Source organism: Clavelina lepadiformis, chromosome 2 (genome assembly GCF_947623445.1).
Source record: "Clavelina lepadiformis chromosome 2, kaClaLepa1.1, whole genome shotgun sequence".
NCBI classification, from domain to species: Eukaryota; Metazoa; Chordata; class Ascidiacea; order Aplousobranchia; family Clavelinidae; genus Clavelina; species Clavelina lepadiformis.
This window is the reverse complement of record NC_135241.1, coordinates 21582695-21610241: the sequence shown is the minus strand read 5'-3', so window position 1 is coordinate 21610241 and position 27547 is coordinate 21582695. Positions and strand designations below refer to the sequence as shown.

The following is a 27547-nucleotide window of genomic DNA, read 5'->3' as shown; positions in this document are numbered from 1 at the left end:
ATAACTTTTACTCATTTTGCCCTAACTGTACTTTATATACGACTTATCGTTGTTTTGTATGTAGGCTGATTGCAGATTAGAGTACATCTTTTTTATATGTTGCCACTATCAGTTAACAATTAATCGGTGTCAAGACCGGAAATTTAGTCAGGATGGTAGTCCAAGAAGGTTTTCTAATGCCAACCTATGCCAGCTTTGTTACTGATGTCAGCTATGCACTGCGAAAGTCTTGGAGTCAATTGGAAAGGAACGATTTGACGCCAGCCGGCTGGTTTCATTCACTAAAGACACATGGGTCTTGTCACTGGAATGACGGTTTTTGGATAGTGTTGTGTGCCGTGACCTGGACCGTTCTGCGATCTCTCATAACGAAATACTTCTTTCAGGTACTGCAGTCAGAAGTGTACGCAAAAATACAGCTTAATTTGTAAAGCAATTAACTAACCGCTGCATAAATCCTAAACACTACTTTACCCATTTCGCCATTTCACTGTATAAGAGTGTCTTGACTTTTGCAGGAGATAATCAGACGTTCTCGTCTAAGCAAAAAGGCAGAAAAGGGTGTACCTGAGTGTTTATGGAATCTTACTTTCTCTTTAATGGCTTGGATACCGGCCGCCTATCTTGTGTTGCATAAATATGACCTTTTCAGTAACCCTGTACGCACAATCACTGGTAAACGTGTAGTGAAGACTATTCAGCGTTAATGGTGTTCATAAAAGTGCAGTACTAAATGTCCATATTTCTTTAAAAGTAATTATGAATAATGGGACTTTCTTTAGGCAAGATATTGGCCAAAGTAGTAACGCCTTTCATTGTGTTCGATGCATATCTCTGCCCAAGAACGCCTTGAGTAGATTTCATCTAAAAATAGTTAAGATATTTTTTATTGCAGATTGGCAGCTGCATTCGGTCGTTAATTGGGACATCTATTGTATCTACATGTTTCAAATAAGCCATTACATACATTGCATCTACGCAACTTTAGTGCTGGATGAATGGCGAAAAGACTCGGTTGTGATGCTTATCCACCATCTTGTTTCAATAATCTTAATAGTGAATTCATATTTGTTTAGGTGAATGAAACAAGTTTGACTAAGATTACTGCAGTCCTTTTTGCTTGAACAACCTTTTGATTCATGTTTTGCGACGTTATGATGCGCGTTCTGAGTAACATTTATTTTCATAACGCTATGCAAAAGCACGATTTGTTTTCGTGTTCCAGATACGTTCATCTCGGCATGCTTGTGCTATTTTTACACGATCTCAATGACGTATTTCTACAAGCGACTAAGCTAGCTGTCTATTACAAAAGCAAAGGCGGGACGTGGGCCACAGTGTGTGATGTCCTTTCAAGTGTCGGCTTTGTACTGTTTGGGACATCCTGGTGAGTTGAATATAGCCTTTGAATGTACACTGTACAGTTTTATTACAGCTTTGGTAATGTTTGTGTTCATCACTTCAATTTTCCAGGTTTGTATTTCGTTTATATTGGTTCCCATTGAAAGTTATTTACGTCAGCGCCTACGTCAGCAGAGAGATGTATCACGAAGAGATTCCGCCGTTTTATTTTTTCACAAATGGATTGCTTTTGACATTATTTATTCTGCACATATATTGGTTTAAGGTGAGGCAATTATATAAACCTACCCCATATACTATGGGACTACTCGCAATGTAACGCCATCAGGCAAACTATAGAGTGTCTTTACTTTTTACTTAAGCGAGATATTCAGAAAAATGAATATTTGTGACGATTCTGATAATCTCACGTTCAGAACACGTCAAACGATGTGTGACGAAAACCAACCTTTTATTACGTACGTTATGAGTTGGGCAAACAATTAAACTACGTTAGGTTAAAATCTTTTCAGGCTTACTTACCCAAAGTTGTAATTAAACTTACTACCGATGTAAATTTTTTATCGCTTTAGTTGCCACATGGGTTATATTTTTCGTGTATGACATAGGCCTACTAGAAACTATATTTCTACGAAAACGAACCAGTACCTCTCGAATCACGTTTGGTCGCAGCTTTTATCCCATAGCTTTCTAACCACTGCGTGCACTAATTTAGTACGCTATTGACCATACTGGCCTGTTGTTTAAGAGTTAACTTCGGTATTCACTATAATTATATAAATGCTATTTCGGTTTACTAACTCATGATTACTTAATGCTTGGAGCAAGTACCATCGAATCACGATAATTTGTTTTCTAGTAGTTCAGAAAGTTTTTAGGTCAAATTGTGCTTGATATATGACCAAAAATTGATTGGTCTAAGCATGACGTCACGCAGAACTTTAATAATAGCTGAGTCGATGTAGTTGCTAGAATGCTGCCAACGGCAACTTAGATCGGCATTGACTAAATTGACTTGTATGTCACTCGACAGTTCATCCTGGTTATGGCGTATAAAGTGGTAACCGGTGCCGCAAAAGAAGTGAGCGACGAACGCGAATATCAGAATGGAGGAAACGACAAGAACGTCAAAACGGCTGTCCGGTAAATCCTACCTAACCTTCCACGTGTGGCTTTTAGTAGACATTTAAAAAATTGTTTTCGCTGAAACCTAGGTGTTGTAGTCTGTACTTAAGAACTGCATAACTTTTGGACTATTTAGCTAGTAATGAACCGGGTTTTTCTCCGCAGTAATGGATTACACAACAAGACCGATTGATGACAATTCCAGTTTAAATACCACCGACCTTAGGACGAATGAGCGGAAAGTACACAACAAGAGTAATTGTTAGTACCTGGATCTTGACGGTGGAGCCGTTGCATTAAATATTTTGCAGCGCCAATGACGTATACATTCCTTCCGATGCATTAAGACGCAATAAATTATCGATTATTCGTTTTATTTTATTTAAAGGAATTATAACTAGAAATAAACTGACCGAAATTACTTTGTTGTTTAGTGACGACAGTAACGGGTGATGTGTTATCTATAATCAGGATGGTTCCTTAACTATAGAAGAAAATAACCGCTCGTTAAAATATATTTGATGGGTTGAGTCAGTTGGTTCGTACGTCTACACGTAGCTGATCAATGTAGATTAGGCAAAATATAACAGAAAATACAGTGTTCTCAGGAAAGTATCAAAATATTAGAAACACTAGGCAATGGTCTTCCATTGAGTAAGTATAAAAAAAAGTGCAACATATAGTGAAATTTCTCGAGGTTTAAAAGATATTATTAAACTGTCCAAAAATAACATTAAAAACGTCATACCACTAAAAGTAGGTAAACTATCAAAAAATAAAAAGACTAAGACTAAATTCGACGATACAGAGACGTCACAACGGATGAAAAGAAACTCAATCATTGTTGACTGGGGAGGTGGCCATGTCTTTTCTGGCGCCTAGAATTAATACAGCGGCATACCCATTAATAATTACAGAAAAACACCCAAAAAAATTGTCTGAAAGAAGAGAAACACCACAATATATGAATAAGCTTAGACAGTTGCTATTTCACCGTATGTAGGTCACGCAACTCACTGTTAAAGATAGGTGATTAAATTAGATTGAATGGGTAACAAAAAAGCAGTTCTTGGTATTTAAGGTTCAACTGAAGTTAAACTCAGATTTCTTTCTTACTTGCGAAGGGAGTTGACGCTTGACTGCTCTCTTCAAGCGCGCTCATATCAGGCATTGATCTATAACGTCACAAAGGGTGGTGAACACGTGAAAGAATAATACTTGGCAAACGACAACAGAGCGCCAGAAAAACAACGGTAATTGGCATCTCCCAAAGGCCAAATTAAGGTCATAGAAAGACCCATGAATAGAACCCTCTTTGCCTACAATATCATAACAAATATGCCATACGTTTTACCTCGAATGAGCCGATTTGGTTGGGGAAAAGACCCTGCTTGATGCAGCTGATGACATAGTTGAGTGGGTAGACGTCGTCCTGATTGGAGGAAGTGGCTTTGGTGACGTCATTGCGACGTCAGCATTCACAACAAATACGTCATCGGAAGATCTCATCCGAAGTCCGGAACCCCCACTTCGGTGGGGAAACTGAAAGATTATGACGTCATTGAAAAAAAGAGTTCGCACTGGACAGGAAATATCTGCACAACTCAACCTCAGTTATTTAACGAATTTTCGTTATAAAAATGGTTAAGCTCCAAGTCTTACCAAAAGATCAACACAACCACTTCTAAAATGTTGAATAAACGTTAAAAAACCGGGTAACATATTAGACGCGATTATCTTTTAAGACCTGTTGAGACTGAGAGGTGGGCGTGGTGGGTGGAGCCATTGATTTGAAATCCGGAGATCCTTTCGTTGCTCGCTCCTGTATCCTTGCCGGGTCCTTGCTTCCCGTAACATCCAACCCAGTCCTTGATACACCTGTCGCAAGACATTGAGATCTAATCCAATGCTGTTAGCTAAGTAACGATATATCCTTTAAATAAACACCAGATCTTTAGAAACAAGCCAGAACAATGGGCACTGCCAGAATACTGGAGAATTGCAAACGTTACAGGTTATAACCAAGAATTGTCTTTTAAAAAAATGGATGTAAAACGCAGTGAAAGGCGTTTAAAATCACTCAAAAATACTAAAATTTTATCAAAATGAACTTGCTTGCATGGAATCGTCGTTGCAGAAGCTCCATGCTCCGGATTCGATCGTGGCCAACATCTTCTCTAACTCCAGGAGGAATGAAGGAGTGGACGCTGGTGAGATCGTGCTGGTAACGACCGATGTCCATCTCTAGCATCCTGGGCACGGTGGACGGCTGAATTTGGACCGGTACCGGAGACCTAAATCAAAAGTTGATTTCAATGGATTCAAGCTCGTGCTTCTAACCAACGTTTCGAGTTTGGAAGCACACATGAACTCCGTTAATGAATCATGATCATCATAGGAAGAATACTATAATTAGTGGGCAAAGCGTGACAGTGTATTGCGTTGAACATAAAAAAATAAACGTGGATTTATTATTCTGTTCTTTAAAGTATAGGCGACGCATCGAATTTCACCAGGTAACTGCACATTCACTCCATTTAAATATCCGACGTCTACTTTACACAAGGAATGTATTTGGACGCATGTTACCGCAAACCCTTTAACAAAAACGGATCTAACGTACGTTCCTATCAACCAACAGTGATAATTATAGAGCGGTTAAACGGTAAGGAAGAGTTAATAATACGGACACGTAGACAGATACATGCGGGATATGTCACTCCGCAATCGGGCGACATCATTTACCTTCTGCCGTCCTTCCTCATGCGCGAGGTGGGCATGCTGTGTGCTAGCGACGAACCTGCATTCCACATCGCCGGGGACTGCTCCTTTCTTAAGCCTGTACGTTTAACACAGATGTATTTAAGCTGATAACAATCGCAAAATGCTGATACTGGTATAGATTGCGTTAAATATGTTGCAATAAGAAGAATTTAGCAACACGGCATGTCAGAAAATGCCAATACAATTGGTTCTTCAAGTCAGAGCTGTATCTCGCAGGGATTGAGTTACAGAGCAGACAATGCAGCAGGAAACAGACTGAAATGTAATTCGAAGCGACAGGGAGCATTTATAAGATTGATTGACAAGACGCAAATAGGAACCATGATAAGTTATTTAGCTGCTTGCAGCTTTGTCGATTATGTCACCTCGTATCCATTAGCTAATTGTCTAAGTCAGAATCGCAAAAGACACAGAGTGCCAAACGTGACAACTTGACAAAGCTGTAGCCTGCATATCAGCATAGATAGCGATGACAGATAACATACTAAAACATATATTCTGTCTCTACATTCTCTTCACGTATGCCATATAAGAGAATCCTTCTCGTTTTGCGACTTTTTTAGCTCATTCGTGATATTTGCTGCTGAAAAAACCATCTATGAAACACAACGACTAGAATGACAAACCTAGATCTGGCATTTTAATTAAGTAATTACCTACCTGACACGTTAAGAGGTTCGGTATTTTTTTGCGTCATCGGCGACGTCACAGTGCAACCTTGCTGCGATCTCGTTGAGGGGAGTTTTTCTGCAGACGGCGACTTTAAAACGCTCACTACGAAGAAACATTTGCATTTGACAACACTGCACCATTAAGTATGAAGTAAACACTAATACTTTGCATAAACATAAAATGATTACAACATACCATCAGTTTATTGTCTATGACAATGAAAATTATAACGCTACTTTGTATGATCGCCAATACAGTACTACCCACCTGCAGTTTGTGTAATGGGTCGACGCTACTGCAATATATAGACTAGGCGCGCTTTACTTCACTTACCCTGCATCACATCGCTGGGGCCAGAACCGTTAAAGGCGGTTTGCTTCAGCTGCATTTTCTGCAACATCGCCTCAGCCTGGTACTTATTAAAGCGGGTGCTGATTTTTCCCGCGTACCTGTATATAGAAAAATTACCGTTTTGACAACGGATAACGACGCGGTCAGATTTGTATTTTTGTCATTTCTAACAAGTAGATGAGATCAAACTGTACGTGGTTAGTTTAGAAAGTTTCACTGATGCCTTGGGCTTTTAGCCAGTTGAAAGAACTGGCAAAGTCTTACTTTCTCGGAAAACCTTTTCCTCTGTAAGAAATGATCGGTTTTATGAGGAAGACGCCTGTGATTGATTCTAACCGCTGGAAGGCGTTCGTAAGCAAAGCGCCAAGCCGTCTTCGTTCTGACGTCATCTCGTCCATCTGGCGACCCCATTCCTGGGCACGACGGTGTTGTAAGGTTTCCATTTTCTCTGCAAGCCAACAAAAATATATGAACACACGTTGCAAGACATAATGTTAATGCCTAAATTTTGTTACTGTACCAAGCGCTGCAAGTTCGAGGCGTTCTACAAGTGCATGGAGAAAAGCACAATTTTTAGAATAAAATGCACGGAATTAAGGGTAAGTTTAAGGTATAAATCAAAAAATAACAAAGTTAACGTGCTTGTTTATATAAAATGTGAAAAAAAATCATTCAAAGAAACTCAGACTTTGGCGAACAACTGTAACAAATTGAAAAAAAAAACGTGAACAGTCCATCGAACCAGCAGGTACCCAAAAACTCCCTCTGAAGTTAAGGCAGCAAAAAAAAAGAATATTTTTATATAAATTCTAATATAATTATACGAGTATTAGGAGACGTGCATTTGTATCAATAACAGAATAACATCATCGCTACGATGAGCTTAAAACGTTCAAAATGAATCCATCAAAAAATTGAAGTCCATATTTTACAGTGAGACTTATCACAGTATTTCGCTTTGGTTTCCGTGATGACCTTCGTTGAAATTAGTATGGTCATCCATTTAAGTCCAAGTAGAGCGAAACTGTTTTCAAACTAAACTATATTTAAAACGATTGTAAGCCTACAGGCAGCAATAAGACAAAAACAATAACCCACCTAAAATCGAGAACACTTCAGAAGTGAGCAAGTTGCTATTTCTCACGTTCGTTTCAATCACTTTCATCTTGGTGTGATGCATCAACTTGTCGGCCAGATGCTGGATCCGACGGGCCGGAATAGAGTTATAAGCCTCCATGGCTACAACTACCGAGTCCACGGTCGCCTGGAGATCAAGGAACTTGTAACTAATAACGAACTCACAGCAACTCACAACCGTGTAGGGACCCGTGTTTAACAAAAATAACGATCTTTATCGGTAAAAGCAATAAAAACTTTATCACAGAACAGGTATTCGTGCCGTTACAAACACAAACGCATTTTCTTCGGGACATAAAACGCTCTATACTGCTTAATGGAACACTTGCATTTTTATCGCAGAAATTTCCAAAAACTTGGAGTTTGTTACTAAGTGGTACATGTGATAGAGATAACAGCGGCAATAAACCTGAGCAAGTTTTCCAACAGCGACCGATTTTTTCAACGCTTTAGTGTTCTGGTCAGCATCACGACGACTGAAGACAATGGTGAGGTCAGAATCATCAGTTGCTGGCCGATGTGAAGACCCTGGGGTTTTCCCCATCACGGGACCAGCTGGTGAGGACGGAAAACCCGACCCAGAAGTCTACAGAGTGACTGCATTAAGAACTTTTCCCCAAAAGCTAAAGGTTTTGGCGCTAACTTACCCCTGCTGCCGTGGTATTTCCCCTTTGCGTTTCACTGATGGTGTTCTGCATATGCATTATCACAGCCGCATCATGCTGGGTGCGTTTCTCGTATTCACTGCGAAGGTTGACGAGTTCTTCCTATGAATGTCAACACAAGGTTTGCGCTGTTTAACATCATAACATGCTGAATTGATTATCACAGGCGCCCTTTATCGGTCCGCTCCGCGAGTATGACAGAAGAGCGAATTAGTTGACGTGGGTTGTTAACTTGGAACGCACATTCCATGTCTGAACTTATATTTATGTAAACACCGGTCGGATAGGCAAGCGACGGCTGCTCCTTCCCGAAATTTGTTTACCTAAGAAGAAACAACAGATATCCATCTAACCTGCAGGGCAAGGTTATTTTGCCGAAGTTGCTCGCTCTCAGAATCTAGTGGCGGTTGAGTCTCCTTGATAGCAGAGGACACACCTTCTTTGATGACGGTCAAGCTCTGTTCAATTGACGTACTCATGTTCGAAACGTAAAGTTGAACCTGGGTGTAAATGGCAGGTTTTTTCTGATCGCAATACGACGTCTTGCTGTAACACAATTCGACTTACTTGATCGTTGGTTGCGTCAAAGTCGGTCGTGTGAACGGCGTTTATGGTATGAGCCTTGCCTTGGAGTGCTGAATATCGAGACATTTCTTGAGCAATCTGACAATAGAAATACCGATTAATTAAGCTTATAACAGAGAAGAAATATGAGTTAAGTTTTATATACAGTAATGGTGGAAACTTAGGAGTATATTACACATTTTCCGAAAACTTTGCGAAGTGAAAATGTTCACTTGAATAGATGGCATAGTTGCTATCTGATTCACAAACAACCACGGCAAAAAAGTAGCAGCTCAAAAAAGGGCACTTTGTTTAACATTACCCAGTCTTTAAACTCCACGACAGCGCGATATGATCGCAAGAATTCTTCGAGGAGGCCAGTATCGAACATGCCCTGCAGATATAAATATTTCCATCAACGCATCGCCCAATTAGTACAACTTTAGAGTATTAATGAAATGGCGTCACGTACTTTAAGCTGTGGCGTATCAGGGGCTCCACGGCTGGCAAGACCTTCCCTTTTTCTTTTGTTTATCGCCTCTCTTCTTTCAGCGATCTTCTGACGATATGCGCTGGCGAGAGATCGACTGGTGGCGGGCGACTCTGGTTTTGAAAATGTCGACGGCGAACTGGGTTGCGGCTCGACCGCCAAGTTCTGTGAGAAGATGACGGTGAGTTATAAATGAGAAGTTCACATATTCACGCATAATAATATCTTTGGAGAATCGCATAATATTTGGAAAATCACGGTTAAATCCCACTGTTTTATGCAATATTTTTAAAAAGCTTTTCTAATTCCATTTGACCAGGCAGTGTGTCATTATTATCCTTGTCGACACAACTTAAACTTTATGCTAAAATGATAGCACGTGTGAGTTCAAATTTTAATATTTTCATACTTCAACATTGTTCTCTGTAAGTTGTGAAGAGCTGGTATCCTCAGCAGCTTTCTGACTCTCACTACCCCCACCTTGTGATTCTGGAATATTTCACATAAAAATTCATTGATATGGGAAAAGGCTCCAGGTTGATTCAAACCACGGACGATCCAACCTAGAACGGCTAAAACCAAAACAACCCAACTAACATCTGTAGGTTGAATAGTCCTGGGTTGAAAGCGTCCATAGGTTGAATTGACTGAATACCATGGCAAATAACTACATAGCTGAAAAAATTCATTTAACACATTCGGCGTCAGCAACTAGCAGAATTTTATTCAGTTGCTTCTGCTGGCAATCAATAATCATCAGTAAGCATATTTACTGACAAATATAATTGAAATATAAGATAAAGAATTATATACCACGTTGCTCCTGTTGCTCAGCAAACTCTTCCAAGTTCCTCATTGCTTCCTCCGCGTCAGCTTCAGCAGCCTCCTGAAGATAAATTCCATTAAAAAGCAGAAGAAAGTTCGCACAATGTCATAAATATCACAAAGGGTTACTCCTTGCCATACGAGATATGATAGGCCAGCAAAAACCAGCTCTAAGAATCTCTCTACATCGTCAATAAAATATTGTAATAATAACCAGGAAAATATTTTGTCAAATATAAGATTGTCTCATGCCTGAAGCATCTTCAGTTCTTCGACGTGAATGAGAAGTTGTGCTCTTTCCTCTTGCCACTTCATCGCCTCGTTTGTCATGTTCTGCTGCATTGCTTCCAGTGAGAAGATCCTCTCCTTCAAGTGTGACATTTCCTGTTCGGTCTTATCCCGATATTCCTGAAACTTTGACTTCAGCTCACCAAGAGAGATGTCATCCTAACAAAACAATTATTTGACATTAGAAACAGGAGAAATTATTAGACCAATTGAGTGCTGTGAATAAGGGTAAATAATAAAGAAATGAGCAGCTTCATGTTCATGATCACCCACCAATGCAAGTTCATCAGTTTTGGCCTCATCTATAACTGCAAATGCTTGATCTTCAGGTGATGAAGGTTTTACATCGGAATACACACTTGACGTCTGGTATGGAGAAAAAGGTTTATCTGGAAAATGAAAAAGTATTTGACAAAACTTTAACACCAAAGTAAGCCATAAAATTAATACGATTAACATACCTTTAGTGGAGATGGAAGACACGCGGGGATAGGCATTATTCTTAGGATGCATCCACTTCTGTGTGTCTTCTTCAGTTAACTCCATCTCCTGTTTTAAATTGATAATTACTGCAATTACTTTAACCTTACCACAATAAAATTCGTCGTTTAGCAATCAATGTATTACTATTTACTACAGCAAAACAGCTTCCCTGATTCTTGGAAGGTAAATTACTTACCGCTTTCATTTGTTGAAAATCTACAGTAGATACAGTGGACACAGATGCCATGGCAGTAGAACAATAATCACATTGGGTTTTAAAAAGTTTGCTTTTCAGAAATACAATAAAATACAAACTGAACGACTTATCCTGAGATATAAACTCAAAACTACTAATATGCACTCAATCTCTATCCCACAACCTACACTGGTTGAATTAAAATTGCGGAACTTGTTTGAAGTAACTTAATTCAAGGCAAATATTGAATTTAAGCGCAAATAGTATTGTTCAATTTCAAGAGTGAAAACTAAATTAAACTTACTCATTAGATTTTATCTATTAACATGTTTGATTAAAAACTGAGATTTTATGTTCGAACAACAGCTGGCCAGAACTTGCCAAAGATAAGCTAGAAGACAAAATATCTAGTTTGAGCTACAAATTTTTAAATAAATAGAACTAACCCACCTAATTAACAGATAGCTAGTTGTTATTAAATTTAGTGAAGTTATAGTTGGCAAACATTATATGTAACTAACTTTTAATTACAAATTGATGACATTCTTAAAACAATGCCTCCTTACTGCATATAACCATCAATTATTTAATGGAACATGTTAATGGCTACTGTTATTGCATTCATTTTAAACGTCACGGAAAAACATCTTTCCTAGCACTATCTATCAATCACTCAACTGACTGTGTAAACCACAAACAGAAACAGAGCTTAAGCTAAAATCTTAAAACTGTCCAAAGTTGAAGCTAACCTGGTAATAAAGTGACATTTGTCAACATCATTTTCAAACTACAGAACATGACTCAGACTTATATCTCAATTCTCGCAGCTTCAACTAATCCAATTTCACTGTTGTATGTCATTTTGTTATGTGCTCGGCATGAGAAAATAGTGGTCCAAATATTACATCAGCACAAATGACAACCTGAAAGCTCCATAAACTGTCCCAAGTGATTCTCTCCTTAAGGCCATCACATACCACTGCCTGTTACTAGGCTGCATTGAAAGAAAAGTGTCAGGTTTCAAAATGAAAAACACACACAGCTCTCATTTACTTTCTATTTACTTAAGACGAGACATCCACACCTTTAGTCAAACTATAACTACGACTATCTTGGAAATCATGTGTTTCCATCCAGAATAAATAAAATATGATGTCTACCACTGTCTAGAAAATAAAAGAGTTACTAAAAAATAGCTTTTTGTCTTTTAGCAAATGATCCAAAATAGAAATACCTAAAAAAAAGAAAATTTCGTATCTTACAAGTATATTGTATATGTGGGTTCTGCACTCTTGGGTCCACATTTCTACTTCCTCCTCGTGGACTTGATTGATTTGCTCCAGTTGTACTTGGAAGTGCTCTGCTATTTCTGTGACGAGAAAATAACAATTTGTTTGGAAAAAGTGAAATTGCCAATTATTTCCAATATATAGTTATGATTCGAAAGAGAACATAACCACTATTATTGCAGAAAAATTAAATCATTAAATGCAGTTTTTTAAAACTGGTAACTTAATTATAAAAAAGGTTTCTTACAAACACCATGATTCAAAGTTAAGATTTGTTGTTGTTAGTGCAAACCAATGTATAAACAATAATTAGAAAATTAATGTAAAACACAACAAAAGTTTCAAGTCGATTAATGTCTATAAGTTAATTAAGAACAAAATAAGATTCAGAGTATGATAAGCTGGTTCAAGCGTTAAACCTTAATTACTAGATGTTTATGGCACATACACGATTTTAACACAGCCATGCAAAATAACAAACACAAAAGTTTAAAATTTACATGTTTGGACGAATCCCCTGATGACCTTGAAAAAGTTATACCAGAATATTAAGTGCAAAGCAGTGATAACTGCCTGACTTCCATTTAAATACCACAAAACTAGACTAATGTTTAACTTAGGGTGATATCATAACCTACTGACTCTATCCTGACAATAATATTGGAAAATATTTTAGGATTTGTATCAAAAAAACTTTTCGAAAAAAATACAACTACTTATTTCTGTTAATCTCATTAAGATTTCAATAATGTTTTAAATAGCATAACCGCCTACCTCTTTCAATAACAGGAGGAGATAATTGCTGAGCGATAGTTCTTTCCTTAATGCTCTCAAGTTCAATCTGCAAAATATTTTGAAAAATAAACGCACACCATAAGTTGAAGAGCGAAGAGACATCAGTAAAAGACGTTTTATAAGATAAATAACCTCACCAATGCAGCATCGCGTATTTCTTGCAATTTTGCCTCAATGTGTTTCTGACGAACATCTGAGGAAACAGTATTTGTAACTGAGCAATCAGTTTGTTGAGTTTGAAGATTTTCAACTGTTTCTTGCAACGAATCCACTTCGAGCTGAAGAGTATTTCTTTCCTGCTTTAAACCATCTTGAACTGTCTCATAATTTTTCTACAGAGAATGATGTCACGTCATAGCAATGATAAAATTTAAGCCATAAAAAACAAATTAGTCATATTTTTCTAGGTAGCTTGTCAACTTTTTAACAAATTCCAAGGTAAATTGGATAAATAAGCAGAGAAGCAGATGACTCTAAAATACCTTCAGTGCATCGGCTTCTTTCTTCATATGCATTATTTCCACTCTCTTTGCATCTAAGTGCATATTCAACTGTTGCAATCGATCGTCCTTCAGACCAATGTCTGGTGAAAAACATTTAATGAACTTTATGAATCGATCCTAGTTTATTTGAGACAGCATTTAGTTCTTAACAGTTATGGGTAGAATCAAATGACATTGTCAACAAAACAGTTTCAGTTATTTCTCCAATATCGTATGTTACACTACCTTGCTGAAATCGAGTAATTTTGTCTGTCATTTTTATAAGTTCGTCTTTTGCACTTTGCAGCGCCTTCTCCAATTTCTTTTTATTTCTATGTAAGAAAGAAAACTTTAAAATGTCACATTTTATAAACATCAAGTCAACATTAATATCACCACAGGAAAAAATGCAGCAGAGATCACAAAGTGCATATATACAAGCAATGTAAAATACATAAACATATATCACAAAGGTTTGAAAGGCATTAGTTAATAGCTAAGAAAGCAGAGACATACTTCATGCTTTTGCCTGTGGTTTGGTGATGAAGATGGCCCATATATTTAAGAACATCACGACCAACATCATCTAAATGTGAGAGCGCATTTTCCATCGTACCAAGTGTGTCCTGGATGCTCAAATTCAAGGACTCGGCGTAGTTTTCTGTGGCAAATATATCTTCCTCATCATCATGACTCGGCGCATATGTGTTGAAAAACTAAGATCGAAAATATAGGAGTCATTAGAAAACAAAGAACATGGCTTAAATTCTTTATTATAATGTTTGCTGACCTATAGACCTAATAGCATTTTAATCAGAAAAAAGCAAAATATGTAAGTTAACCATACACCTCAGACAGCTGTCCAAGAATATCTAAACGCTTTAAGCAAGCATCTTTGTATCCAACAATGAATATCGTCATTTTCTGTTGATATTTGTTTTTCAAGATGTCATCTTTTAGTATTGTTTCAATTTGATCCTGGAAGATTATGTTACACACTTCTTAATTTGCACAATTATATAGTTAATTCTTTACAACCCAATTTCCGTGATAATTATATTAAAATAAAAAAGATTTCAAAAATATATTCCTGTTAATGAGTATGTATCACAAAAAATTGTTAGTAACTTAAAGTTAGCATTGTACCATGTCTGTGACGAGCTCAACGTTCCCGGTTGATGATCCAGAACATTGTCTATTGGAGTCATCATAGTCATCTAGTGTCTGTTCGTAGGGTATTTTATTACATTTAAGATACTTCACAACAAGCTTTCAAGATTAAATAATGCGTAGTAATGGCTTAATACTGTAATATGACCAGTAACACTTTTGATACAGCAAATTCCATATTTAAGTACCATACTACTGTAACAGATTATGACCAGACTGCTAAGTTTGCAGTGTGCGCAGAAGATGTTTCACTTGCATTTTAGACTTTGGAACGTGCATCAAAACAGTTTAGTGCCATTTGGTATAGATTTCTATCAAATCGTTGGTCTACTGTAAAAGTGCACAACCAAATGACGTCACAACTTGCGTAGCAAGGGTCTAGTACAGGACTGGCCAACCTGCGCAAGCCGCATGCGGCTCTTTCGTTCATATTGAATCTCCGAAAGAGAGCACATTTTACCCATTTTAGGCAGATAAACAGAAAAGTAATATTTACTGGCTAATGTTCAATTGATATTTGCTCAATAATGACTGATTACTTCAGATTTCGACCCAGAATAAAGATGATGCAACTGAAACAATATCTGATGCAGTATTATGACGAAATAAGAAAAAACGTCATAAATCATAATGTGGCTCTTTGCGGTTAACACAGTAAGAAGTGAGGCTCTTAGTCTCTGACTGGTTGGCCACCCCTGGTCTAGTATATGAAAGCATCTTCAGCAGATTGTGCACTTCTGCACTAGACCTCGAATAGTTTAAGTTAGTCGCAAAAACAGTATAGTTTTGAGTTTGTCTGAAAATCTCACATGATTGACATGATTCTAGGTACACAAATAAAAAAATTGATATTCACAATTTTAAAACACAGCAGTCTGATGGGGTAATGATAGTGAGAGAATTTTTTTCACCATTTAAAACAAAACTAAAAAGGATCGTAACAAAATTCTATTGATGATTGGTTTGGGGCAGCGAAAAGACCTCATGGTCATCTAGGTCATCTGTCCCAGATTCTACTGCAAAGAAAAGCAATTAAAACAGAGAGAAAAAACTGAAACTCAATTAATTAAAACAACACTGCAAAACAAAAAAACAGAGACACACCACAGAACCAACAGCAAAACATTTTTTTAACCAAATCAAAGATCAATAACAATATGATGTAAAAGAAATCAGCAACCACACATCCATCATCCTATTCACAATTATCCGAACAGCACTTCCCTTGCACAAGTCCACTTCTCAATTGACATGAGAAATATTTATGAGACTTAATTTTTTTTATATCGTTTGGTAGTTTATTCCAACAATTAGGTCCCCAAAATGTTAACTTTTTTTTACCTTTTACTGTTTTGGTTCGGGGCAAGAATAAGTTGTCCTGTGATGATCTAGTATTGTATTTATGTATCATTTACATTTTTCTGAAATAGTCATTAAATACTTGGGGAAGAAGATTTGTGTAATAGTTATGCATGAATTTGCCTGTCTGTAATTGATAAATTTGAGATATATTTAGAATATCATTTGTTCTATAAAGTGTAGTTAGTTTGGTATATTTGTTACTATCGGTAATTAGTCTTGCTATTTTATTGTGAATTATACTTAATGGTTTTAAAACACTATTTGATGTAGATCCCCAAGCCAATATACCATATTGTAAAGAACTGTAAACTAAACTATAGTATAACATCATCCGAACTTTTTTATTAGTAAGTTATAGAATTTTGTACAAGACAGCACAGATTCTTGACAGTGTTTTGCAAAGATCTTCAACATGATAATTCCATTTAAATTGTTCATCTACATTCTAGTATTATGCCTAGATATTTAACTTTGGTAGCCCTTTCTATTTTCTTGCCATTTAAGGCCAGGTTTACTTTTCGCCATTTGCAGATTTTAGGTGTTGTTATAATGAAAAAAGTCTTAATATGATTCAAAGAAACCTTGTTATTTTTAGCCAATTATTTACTTGATCAAGTTCGACTGTTATTTCTTTTTCAATTTCTGCAATATTTCAATACGAGTTGTATAATACTGTATCATCAGCAAATAGTCTTGTTCCAAGGGAATGGTCTTGGGTAGATCATTTATAAACAGCAGAAAAAGCAGTTGTCTTATCTGTTTCAATAAATTCCAATTTTTTCGAATAAATCTTTTTAACATAGTGAGTACAGTCCTGGGGTTTTTTCATTGTCTTTAAATTCATAAGCTATTCTGTGGCCAATGCTTATGCTTATAAAATGTTCATTTAGCAAGTTTGAAATTTCAATTGGGTCAGTAGTTGTCGCACCGTTTATTTCAATTTAATTTAGTAATATATTTGTTTGATTACGTTTGTTCAATAATTCAATTGTCAGTTTAATTGTTCAATAATAATAAACATACATTTTCTATGGTGGGATAGCCTAGCATGATTAAACATGTCAACAATCAGCCAAATTTAATCCAGAATTCAGGGTTAACAAAATTTGTAATTACATTTTGGATTCTTGTAGTAATTGCTGTAAGTTCTTCTTTAGTCTTTGACCTTTTCCGATTGACTTCAGCTTGCTTCAGCCGTTTCATAACATTAGCAGTGCTGTCTCCAAGGACCATCAGAGGTTCTTCCATTTTCAAAGATTTACGCAGGCACTACATTAACACAACTAAATCAAACACAAAAGTACATTGCTGAGAAAAAACCCTTTACGAGTTATAGCTGTCATTTGTTTGGGTGGCAAGATTTTTTTGACTGCCTATACCAGGGGTGTCAAACTCAATCGCACCAGGGGCCAAAACTCAAAACTTATTTAACGCCGCGGGCCGGTCAAGGATAAAACTTGATTGAACATTTCGTGACAAGAAACATGAGTTGGAACAGGCAGCGAAACAACACCAAATTTTTGATGTTTTTGACGATTCTTGACTGGGCTATTTTTGATTATTCTTCTCTTACATCGGTATGTTTCATTTTTCTCTTTGCAAAAGCATTAAATAATTAACAAACAATAAAGAAAAAAGCAGCCCAGATCAGAAGCGTTAGAATAAATCGATTTATTCTGTCGTATTGTGGGGCAACTGCTGTGCTGCTGTATTTTACGATTTGTTATAATCTTGTTTCTTGCTTGAAAAAAGTAAGTCTTACTATACAATGATATCGCGGGCCAGAAATAGTTCTATGTATAAAATAGCATTGCGGGCCAAGTTTTAATGTAAAGCGGGCCGGATGTGGCCCGCGGGCCGGGAGTTTGACACGTATGGCCTATACCTAACAATGGAAATTCTCGACCCACTTTGATTTGTTTTTTAATGGCAAACGTATCAAGCATCGGATTATAATGATTTCATTCCTTTGCACAATAAAGAAAAAAGTTTGAAAATATATTGTCTAGTTCTTACTTTACAGCGGTTTGAATCCTACGCACTGGACTGGTTCGGTATGACGTCTCGATACATGGTCAGCGAAGCATGCAACGTAAAATGTGTAAGAAATTGCATGCTACCTGCGGCGCGTTACATAGGATAATTTTTTTGCATGTTAAGCAAAGTTTAAAATAATCAACTAGGTCTAGAACTAGAATTAAATACAAACCAAATTATTACATTCAAACACGCTACAGGTACTACTGATTCAGATTCAAACTGCTGAAAAATAAGAGCTACCCTAAGCTATATATTTTAAAATTCAAATTTTTTTATAAAGGAATTCATATGCTACCTATATTACCTGAGTGAAATCTTTACAATCCAATGACCGGAAGGACTGTAATTTAAAAAAAGAATCAGAGTGGTTTGATAATTTCCATTGTTAAGTATAGGTGACCAAAAAAATCTTGCCACCCAGACAGTAACTGAGAAAGAATTTATAAGCATTTTAATCAAAACTCGAGTCAAGTCGATCACTTGAGTCAATACAACACCGTAGATATAATAGCTAAGCGTGCCAGTGTTAGCAACCACTTCACTTTTAAAATGTTTGTTTTGATTGTTATACTAGCAATTATTTGACTAGGCGCCAAGCCAAAGAATTGTCAAGTAACGTAAAAAAATGACGTATATATTTAAATACGTTTTGTGTTCACCATATTATTATTCTGATAAAGGACCATGTTATTCCAAAACTGGTTAATGGTTTTGTTGTTTTTGTTTTGGTTTTACATAAGTTATGAATCTTATGAGGCTTTCTGCTTTAGACTAAAGCAACTAATAATACAACCTTTAAGTTGTATTATTAGAAACTTTTTGGTATTTTTAATAATATTATTCATTAAGATTTTTTACAAAATTTTGCAATTTCTTTCTTAAGTGCCTTCTGAATTTTATATAGCTCATCAGCGTCTTGCCATAGTTCACAATAAAAGTTATAACTTGAAGTTCAGTTATATTGAAATTTATAAAGTTGTAGGCCTACTAGTTATAATTTTTTTGTAGTAACTTTTATGGTCTACTCTCAAGCATTACCACGATACACTAGCATTTTAGGGGTCTATTTGGCCCTGACCGAAATGAATACCTAACGCACCAAACTTTTTTGGACAACAAGCACTTTTACGTCTTAAATCTTTTTCGTCTACCGTCGTTTCTTGTTTACCACTACCAGTGATGGTCAGCAACGAAGTAGTTTTACTTAAATAATACATTTAAATAGATTTCCTCTACTTTGGTTACTTACTTAATTAGTTTTGTTCATGGGTACTTCTACTTTTACAAGTTTTACTGAAGTAGTTTTTAAGCAAAGTAACGTACTTGAGTAGGATTTACCAAATGCAAAAATAGAAAGTAGTTAGTGTTGTAATTTGAAGATAATTTGTGATAATTTTCATTTGCAATCACATCTGCACAAAGGATGTATACACCGTTTAAAACTTGATTTTCACATATTTCTTGTAACAATACTCCGAAGAAAGACAAAAGTATGTCTGAAACTATTTAACTTCATAAAATTCAGCATCATAGAGTTGCAAGCAAAATCACAAAAGTGGTTTATTTGCAAGTCGGATGTTTTAACCATCACACTACCTAGCCCATCGAGGCCTACTTTGATATAATTATTTCATATTTGAAAGTAAAGATATTTCTTAATTCTCAACTCAATTACATAGACATTATGATTAGACGTTCAGATTTTTGTAGCACATTCTGCTTCAGTTATAGGACATAAACCTATCAACACGCTCATAAAACATAAACTGGGGAACTCCCAGGCACAATTTTTAGCAGACATTTTGTTTCTTACCCATCTTGTAGGACAGCCTTTACGCTCAAATGCCTAGGCCTATCCGCCGGGCAGAACTAGCCTAGTATCCAGTAGATCGGGTTACTGATAAAGGTGTTAATGATCATTCAAGAATCGGCGAATTTAATGGCAGAATGATTTTAGCTTCGGTACTGCAGTCGTCAGGATTGGCAAATATTAATTTACTGTTAAAAACAAGTTGTACAGTATATTTATTTGCAGACTTACAGACTTCGGCTTGCCTGTAAAATAATTTTTCCATTTTGGCCCTAAAGGGAAAACTGCAAATTTTTGCATTTGTTTTTGCTATTGCACATAGGGCTGAATCAAATCTCACCAGTCTATTTCACGTTGAAGTTTGTATTTTTGTCACAATCATGAAGATTATATGTGTGGGATACTGGAAAACTGGTACAAAGAGCATGACTAAAGCTCTAACTACACTGGGCTATAACGTGTATGATTTTGAGGAGCAAATTATGTACTTGAAGCATTTGTGGGACAAATTCTTTGATGGAACAGTGACAGACCAAGATATCTACGAAGCCTTTAAAGATGTCGATGTTATTATCGATGGCCCCACTGTTGCCTTTTGGAGTGAAATTTACAAAGTTTTTCCTGAAGCAAAGGTGAGTTCTTTTGTCAAGCTGGAAAGAATGGTACATTTTGATGATGCCTTTTAAGCAAAAGTTAAAAAATCTCTGGATTGCATCTGCCACGCTTCTCATTAAAATGTTGTGTAGTGTTATACTAGCCTTTTATGTGATCAGTGTTAAATTAAATATATTGATATAATGTAAGTATGTTATTTGTTTTATACAATTCAGGCATCCAGAAAATGTACTCAAGCCCAATTGATACCCTTGTTTGAATTAAAGTCACAACTGCTAAATTAGTTGATCATGTAGTGAAATGCTTAAATGTTGTCAATGATAGTTAGTGTCAGTGACATGAATTAATAATTAATTTTTGTTCATTATTAAACAATATAAATACAGTGATGGGATTCAAATATTTTAACATCCGGTTCTCTCACTAGCAGCATGCCATATTGACCCTGGGTTGATATGCACATAGGCATATACATACGCTTGTTAATAACCGGTTCATGAAAGTCATTAAAATTCCAAGAATAGGTTCGCACAAACTGGTGCGAACCGGCTGAATCCCACCACTGTATAAATATGACGTAGATAATTTTCACCGTTCGTGATGAAGACAGTTGGTGGAGAAGCTTCAAAAACATGCAGGATAAATTCTTTGAAAAGTCCCAGTTAAAATTCGCTCTTCTGTTGACCCCCACCGGATATTCTTTATTGCAATTTGCAAATAAAATCTGTAAGTTTCTATGTTATCATGTCATGTTGTTGCATTTTATTAATGCCAAACATTAATTAGTTTTCTTGTTTCTGTTTAGTGCATGGTAACTTTTATATGATATTTTTACTATACTTTAAACTTGGTAAAGCTTTTACCATGCCTGTATTATAGTTTGTACCGGTATGTTGATTTTTAGATATCTACCAAACTATCGGTATCATACTTTTTGTCTTTTAGCATTCTTTTACATTTATTCGTTTAGTTGGCTTTCTCCAAGGTATTGAAACGTTCAGTGTAATCAAGATGAACTGGTGTGCAAATGAAAGGCTATATAAGATGAAATATCGCATGCACAATGCTTTTGTTCACCAAACTGTAAGTTCTGATGCTATGCTTGAGCATAACGTGAAAGATGGATGGAAACCTTTGTGTGAATATTTGGGAAAAGAAATCCCAGATGAGCCTTATCCTCATCTGAATAAAAATGCGAGCTTATTTCTTAAGGATCTTCATAAACGCCCACTCTTGGGCAAGATAATGAGAGAAATGGTCATTTCAGTCACTGTAATTGTCAGTGTTTTTGCTTTTATGATAGGTTACTACTACTATTGTTATTGAAATAGCGATTAACATGTTTTTTTGTCATTACACACTAATTCAAACTATAATCTAGCAATACAAGTTATTCAAGGATCAGGACATTCCCCTTAAGGCTTTTGTCATTTTGCTACATGTGTAAATATTGTTCTTATCAACCATGTTTTCAGTTTTACATGGTTTTATTACTTTAGCACGACAATGTTTATTTGTTTGCACTTGATTGAATATCTGTAATTAATTATTATAAGATTGGAAGCTTCGAATCGTGATCCAATCCATTCCTATCGTGAGTTTTCACTTCCACGCTTTTACATTCTCTAAAGGGAACCGAACAACGAAAAACACACTGTTTACAATGTTTTTGAAAATTCCGCAATAATTTGACAATGCATTCGTGGATAATCGTTTACGTATACATACTCTATAGTGTTATTGCCATAAGGAATTTATTTTATTCCCTATTTGGAAATACATTGCGGATGTTCTCGATTGATAGAAATGAAACTATAAGTAAGTTATAATTGTGTGCAGAGGTGGGCAGTACTATAGTACTGAATTGTACCGTTGTATTTTTTCAGTACCAATACCGGTACCGTCGGTACCTTTAGAAAAAAAGTACCGAATTACTTTTTTCAAGTAATGTAAGTCGGTACTATGACACCTTATCGAAAGACACTTTATCGAACGACACTTTATCGAACGACAGCTGATCGAAACGACACCTGATCGAAAGACACTTTATCGAACGACAGTTAATCGAGCAGACAGTTGATCGAACGACACTTTATCGAACCGACAGCTGATCGAACGACACTTTATCGAACCGACATTTGATCAAACCGACAGTTGATCGAACGACACTTTATCGAACCGACAGTTCAAGCAAGATTTTTGCGTGTTTCTCAAACATTGAAACAATAAGCCATTGTGATGTGCAGTCTTTGTAATGGTGTACATTAATGAATTGTGATGTATATATCATAAAGTTGACGATTTATATTTTATATCTATATTTTAGATTTGTATCATGAAGTTGACGATTTATATTTTTTATCTATATTTTATATTTGTATCATAAAGTTGACGATTTCGCATGGCGACCAGCCCGAAACATATTAATAAGTTATCACAAGAATACGGCCCGCCGTTTCTTATTGAGTTTTAAACTGCAGTGTTAGCTCTGTTTGAAAAAATTGTGGTATTGTTACGCCATAAGTACGTCGTACTAGTCTATTGTTACGCCATAAAACTGGTGCGAAGGCGGTAGACCAGTATCTCGTACTAAGTACGAGATTGTCTGTACAGTAGACTAGACTAGTCGTTATAGATACAAAGAGTAAGGAATTGAAGGCTAAATTTCATAGCAAGGGGCATATCGCTGCCTGACTTTTACACAAAGTAGCTTCTTGAAAGTGGTCTTTATCCCAGCTTTTTCAATTCTTGTTGTACAACGGTTCGAGGACTTCCTGGCCACGTTCAGTGACGACGATGAGCAGCACTTGTCTGAATACATTGAATATTTCGAAACTACTTGGATTGGACGTTTGTGTCGCAGGAATCGTCGTCAACCTCTATTTCCTATCCGGTGTTGGAATGTCTTCCACCGGGTTCAAGATGACCTTCCACGAACGAATAATAGCATTGAAGGATGGCACAATGCGTTCAGCAAGCGTGTCTCAATATCCCATCCGACGCTTCGCAGACTCGTCAAAAAAATTAATCAGGAACAAGGTTCCAACGAAATGTTTATTGAGCAATGGAGTGCTGGAATTGCTGGCCCACCTCGGAAGAAGCGCTACGACGCTGTCAACCAACGGCTGAAGAGCATAGTCGAAAATTATGACTCAACAAATATTGACATAAAAAGTTATCTTCGAGCAATTGCACACAACTTGTAATTAAATGAATGCGATTGAAATGTGCACTTCGTCAGTTGTCGTTCTTTTAACAGTGCACATCGTCAGTTGTTTTGATAAATTGTGGTTCTTTTAATAAATTGTCGTTCTTTTAACAGTGCATATCGTCAGTTGTTTCGATAAATTGTGGATCTTTTAACCCTATCCTAACCAGGCTCGCGAGTTTACTAAAAAAACTAGGTGTGGCCAACCCCGCACACACATTTGCAATCGTTAATTACTAGAAAACTATGCGTCGTAGACTGATGAGATTTTTACAGGTTAGTAGAAACATCATCTGGCTTCCTGTATACATCATAATTGTAAAACTAAAGAAAGTGAATTTAGTGTAAATTAGGTATTTCTAAAAGTGACACATTTCTAGAAATTCTTCTTGTTACGCCGCGCCCCCGCTGTGAGAAGAGAACGAAAGAGAATAGTTGGTCAAGTTATTGGTGCGTAAATGAGTAATACGCTTCAATGCGGAAAGAGAGCAAAATTATATAAATATCACAATATCTCAAAAATTACAAAATCCAACTTTATCAAACAAACATGGACAGATAGCTGAACATTTTTTATGAAAAGTCACCAAATTTTAATTTTCTACAGCAAACAATGCAACGGTACGCCAGGTTTTGCTATGACTGTGTGCGGGAGAATCAACAGTCGATTCGATCAACTGTCGCTTTGATCAGCTGTCGGTTCGATAAAGTGTCGTTTGATCAACTGTCGGTTCGATAAAGTGTCGTTCGATCAACTGTCGTTTCGATCAGGTGTCGTTTCGATCAGCTGTCGTTCGATTAAGTGTCTTTCGATAAACTGTCGTTCGATTAAGTGTCGTTCGATAAAGTGTCTTTCGATCAGGTGTCGCGTCACGTGTAAGTCGGTCCCTGTACTTTTAAAGTGATAACTTCAAAGTTTTGAAAAGTATGTTTTTAAAACTTCATTATAATTAAAACTTAATGCCAATTTTAGCGCTTTTTGTTTGTTTTTAATCTACAAATATCTATTAAAATCGCAAAGAGTGAGTTCACATGTTTTTTGACCTGAAGTAATCCTTAGTGGGAGTCATAATATCGGCAGAAAAATTGCACTTGCAACAGGATCCGCTTTACAAAAATACTGGTACCGAGCTACTTTTTCGAAATAGTACCGAATCCCAGAACCTTCTGTACATTTTTGCCCGTGACGCGACACTTAATCGAAAGACACTTTATCGAACGACACTTTATCGAACCGACAGTTGATCAAAGCGACAGTTGATCGAATCGACTGTTGCTTCTCCCGCACACAGTCATAGCAAAACGTGGCGTACAGTTGCATTGTTTGCTGTAGAAAATTGAAATTTGGTGACTTTTCATAAAAAATGTTCAGCTATCTGTCCATGTTTGTTTGATGAAGTTGGATTTTGTAATTTTTGAGATATTGTGATATTTATATAATTTTGCTCTCTCTCCGCATTGAAGCGTATTACTCATTTACGCACCAATAACTTGACTAACTATTCTCGGCGGCGTAACAAGAAGAATTTCTAGAAATGTATCACTTTTAGAAATACCTAATTTACACTAAATTCACTTTCTTTAGATTTACAATTATGATGTATACAGGAAGCCAGATGATGTTTCTACTAACCTGTAAAAATCTCATCAGTCTACGACGCATAGTTTTCTTGTAATTAACGATTGCAAATGTGTGTGCGGGCCGCGGGGTCGGCCACACCTAGTTTTTTAGTAAACTCGCGAGCCTGGTTAGGATAGGGTTAAAAGATCCACAATTTAAGGAAACAACTGACGATATGCACTGTTAAAAGAACCACAATTTATCGAAACAACTGACGATATGCACTGTTAAAAGCACGACAACTGACGAAGTACACATTTCAATCGCATTCATTTAATTACAAGTTGTGTGCAATTGCTGGAAGATAACTTTTTATGTCAATATTCGTTGAGTCATAATTTTCGACTATGCTCTTTAGCCGTTAGTTGACAGCGTCGTAGCGCTTCTTCCGAGGTGGGCCAGCAATTCCAGCACTCAATTGCTCAATAAACATTTCGTTGGAACCTTGTTCCCGCTTAATTTTTTTGACGAGTCTGCGAAGCGTCGGATGGGATATTGAGACACGCTTGCTGAACGCATTGTGCCATCCTTCAATGCTATTATTCGTTCGTGGAAGGTCATCTTGAACCCGTTGGAAGACATTTCAACACCGGATAGGAAATAGAAGTTGACCACGATTCCTGCGACGCAATCGTCCAATCCAAGTAGTTTCGAAATTTTCAATGTATTCAGACAAGTGCTGCTGATCGTCGTCACTGAACGTGGCCAGGAAGTCCTCGAACCGTTGTACAACAAGAATTGAAAAAGCTGGGATAAAGACCACTTTCAAGAAGCTACTTTGTGTAAAAGTCAGGCAGCGATATGCCCCTTGCTATGAAATTTTGCCTTCTATTCCTTACTCTTTGTATCTATAACGACTAGTCTAGTCTACTGTACAGACAATCTCGTACTTAGTACGAGATAGTGGTCTACCGCCTTCGCACCAGTTTTATGGCGTAACAATAGACTAGTACGACGTACTTATGGCGTAACAATACCACAATTTTTTCAAACAGAGCTAACACTGCAGTTTGAAACTCAATAAGAAACGGCGGGCCGTATTCTTGTGATAACTTATTAATATGTTTCGGGCCGGACGATTTCGCATGGCGGGCCGGCCGCCATGCGAAATCGTCAACTTTATGATACAAATATAAAATATAGATATAAAATATAAATCGTCAACTTTATGATATATACATCACAATTCATTAATGCACACCATTACAAAGACCGCACGTCACAATGGCTTATTGTCTCAATGTTTGAGAAACACGCAAAAATCTTGCTTGAAGCTATTGTCAAAGTTTGTCGTTCGATCAACTGTCGGTTCGATAAAGTGTCGTTCGATCAACTGTCGGTTCGATCATCTGTCGATTCGATTAACTGTCGTTCGATTAAGTGTCGTTCGATAAAGTGTCTTTCGATAAAGTGTCATAGTACCATTTTTGCCAAGTATCGTTACCGACAGTACCTTTAAAGTACCGGCTGCCAACCACTGATTGTGCGTGATGCTTGTATAACTGTATATAGTATTACAGTTAAGATATGCGACATGATAATTAACATACTAATGCTGGACAGAAGAATATGTTTATGATATATGACGTGGCATCTCAATCTAGCTTGGGTCCGACATCTTCCACCAGTCGTCGGTTCACGGTGAATCCGGGCCTGTTGTCTTCGACTTGTTTTATAAAGCCCTGGGTCATATGTTCAATACCGTCCTTTGCAAAAAACACAGCAACTTCCTGGAGAGCAAGGCTGTAAAATTCCGCAACGCATTTTTTACATGCTCCTTTTTTGTTACTTTTAGGCATTGACATCACTATCTTTTAACAAAAGTTATAAACCACGTGCTCATACATGCATTACATTTAACGTCGGGTAAGTCCTGAGCTGTAAACCATTCAAAAGTCAGGCTGTAGCCCAGTGATCCCCAAACTGTGTGCCGCGGCACATTAGTGTGCCACCACAGATTCTCAGGTGTGCCGCGAATCTTTGTGGAATTTTGGAAAAGAACTGCATAGATATTTAAAATAAGGCATGCAGACAAGCCTATGTGACTTAAAAGCGCTCTAGCTGTTTCCATAGCTGATAATTAAGCACATTTTCATCCAAACGGCACATCCATCGCATTAACACGTGAAAATAAATTTTTTAAAGCCACTTTTCTTCTCTTGTAAGTGTGCCGCGAGCGTTTTATAATTTTTCTAGTGTGCCACAAGCTGAAA

General features: G+C 36.8%; 3 protein-coding genes across 4 annotated transcripts; 2 read left to right on the top strand and 1 right to left on the bottom strand.

Annotated features, from left to right (window-relative positions):
- Positions 1–45: 45 nt before the first annotated feature.
- On the top strand, positions 46–2908 carry LOC143446084 (ceramide synthase 1-like). Its single transcript, XM_076945569.1, has 7 exons — positions 46–386; positions 519–675; positions 896–1076; positions 1226–1387; positions 1474–1627; positions 2396–2505; positions 2653–2908. Exons 1-7 carry the CDS (start codon positions 153–155, stop codon positions 2678–2680), a joined length of 1026 nt encoding a protein of 341 aa, XP_076801684.1. The 5' UTR covers positions 46–152; the 3' UTR covers positions 2681–2908.
- Positions 2909–2994: 86 nt separating this feature from the next.
- On the bottom strand, positions 2995–17360 carry LOC143446083 (uncharacterized). Its single transcript, XM_076945568.1, has 30 exons — positions 17157–17360; positions 14655–14732; positions 14358–14486; positions 14025–14224; positions 13755–13840; positions 13509–13609; positions 13164–13358; positions 13006–13072; positions 12205–12311; positions 10725–10812; positions 10537–10652; positions 10228–10422; positions 9964–10036; positions 9560–9639; positions 9133–9315; positions 8983–9054; positions 8664–8759; positions 8450–8596; positions 8079–8198; positions 7841–8017; positions 7393–7558; positions 6559–6742; positions 6277–6392; positions 5932–6045; positions 5233–5326; positions 4603–4781; positions 4235–4365; positions 3842–4029; positions 3604–3662; positions 2995–3365 (listed from the first exon to the last, which is right to left on the bottom strand). The coding sequence occupies exons 1-30, from the start codon at positions 17286–17288 to the stop codon at positions 3322–3324; spliced, it is 3717 nt and encodes a 1238-aa protein (XP_076801683.1). The 5' UTR covers positions 17289–17360; the 3' UTR covers positions 2995–3321.
- A 2735-nt stretch (positions 17361–20095) lies between these two features.
- On the top strand, positions 20096–24346 carry LOC143446861 (uncharacterized). 2 transcript variants are annotated; one of them, XM_076946705.1, is made up of 4 exons: positions 20096–20522; positions 21087–21231; positions 21476–21588; positions 22062–24346. In XM_076946705.1, exons 1-4 carry the CDS (start codon positions 20271–20273, stop codon positions 22080–22082), a joined length of 531 nt encoding a protein of 176 aa, XP_076802820.1. In that variant the 5' UTR covers positions 20096–20270; the 3' UTR covers positions 22083–24346. The 2 variants fall into 2 exon arrangements, with proteins under 2 accessions (XP_076802820.1, XP_076802819.1); XM_076946704.1 differs by having other exon boundaries at positions 21476–24337.
- Positions 24347–27547: the final 3201 nt, after the last annotated feature.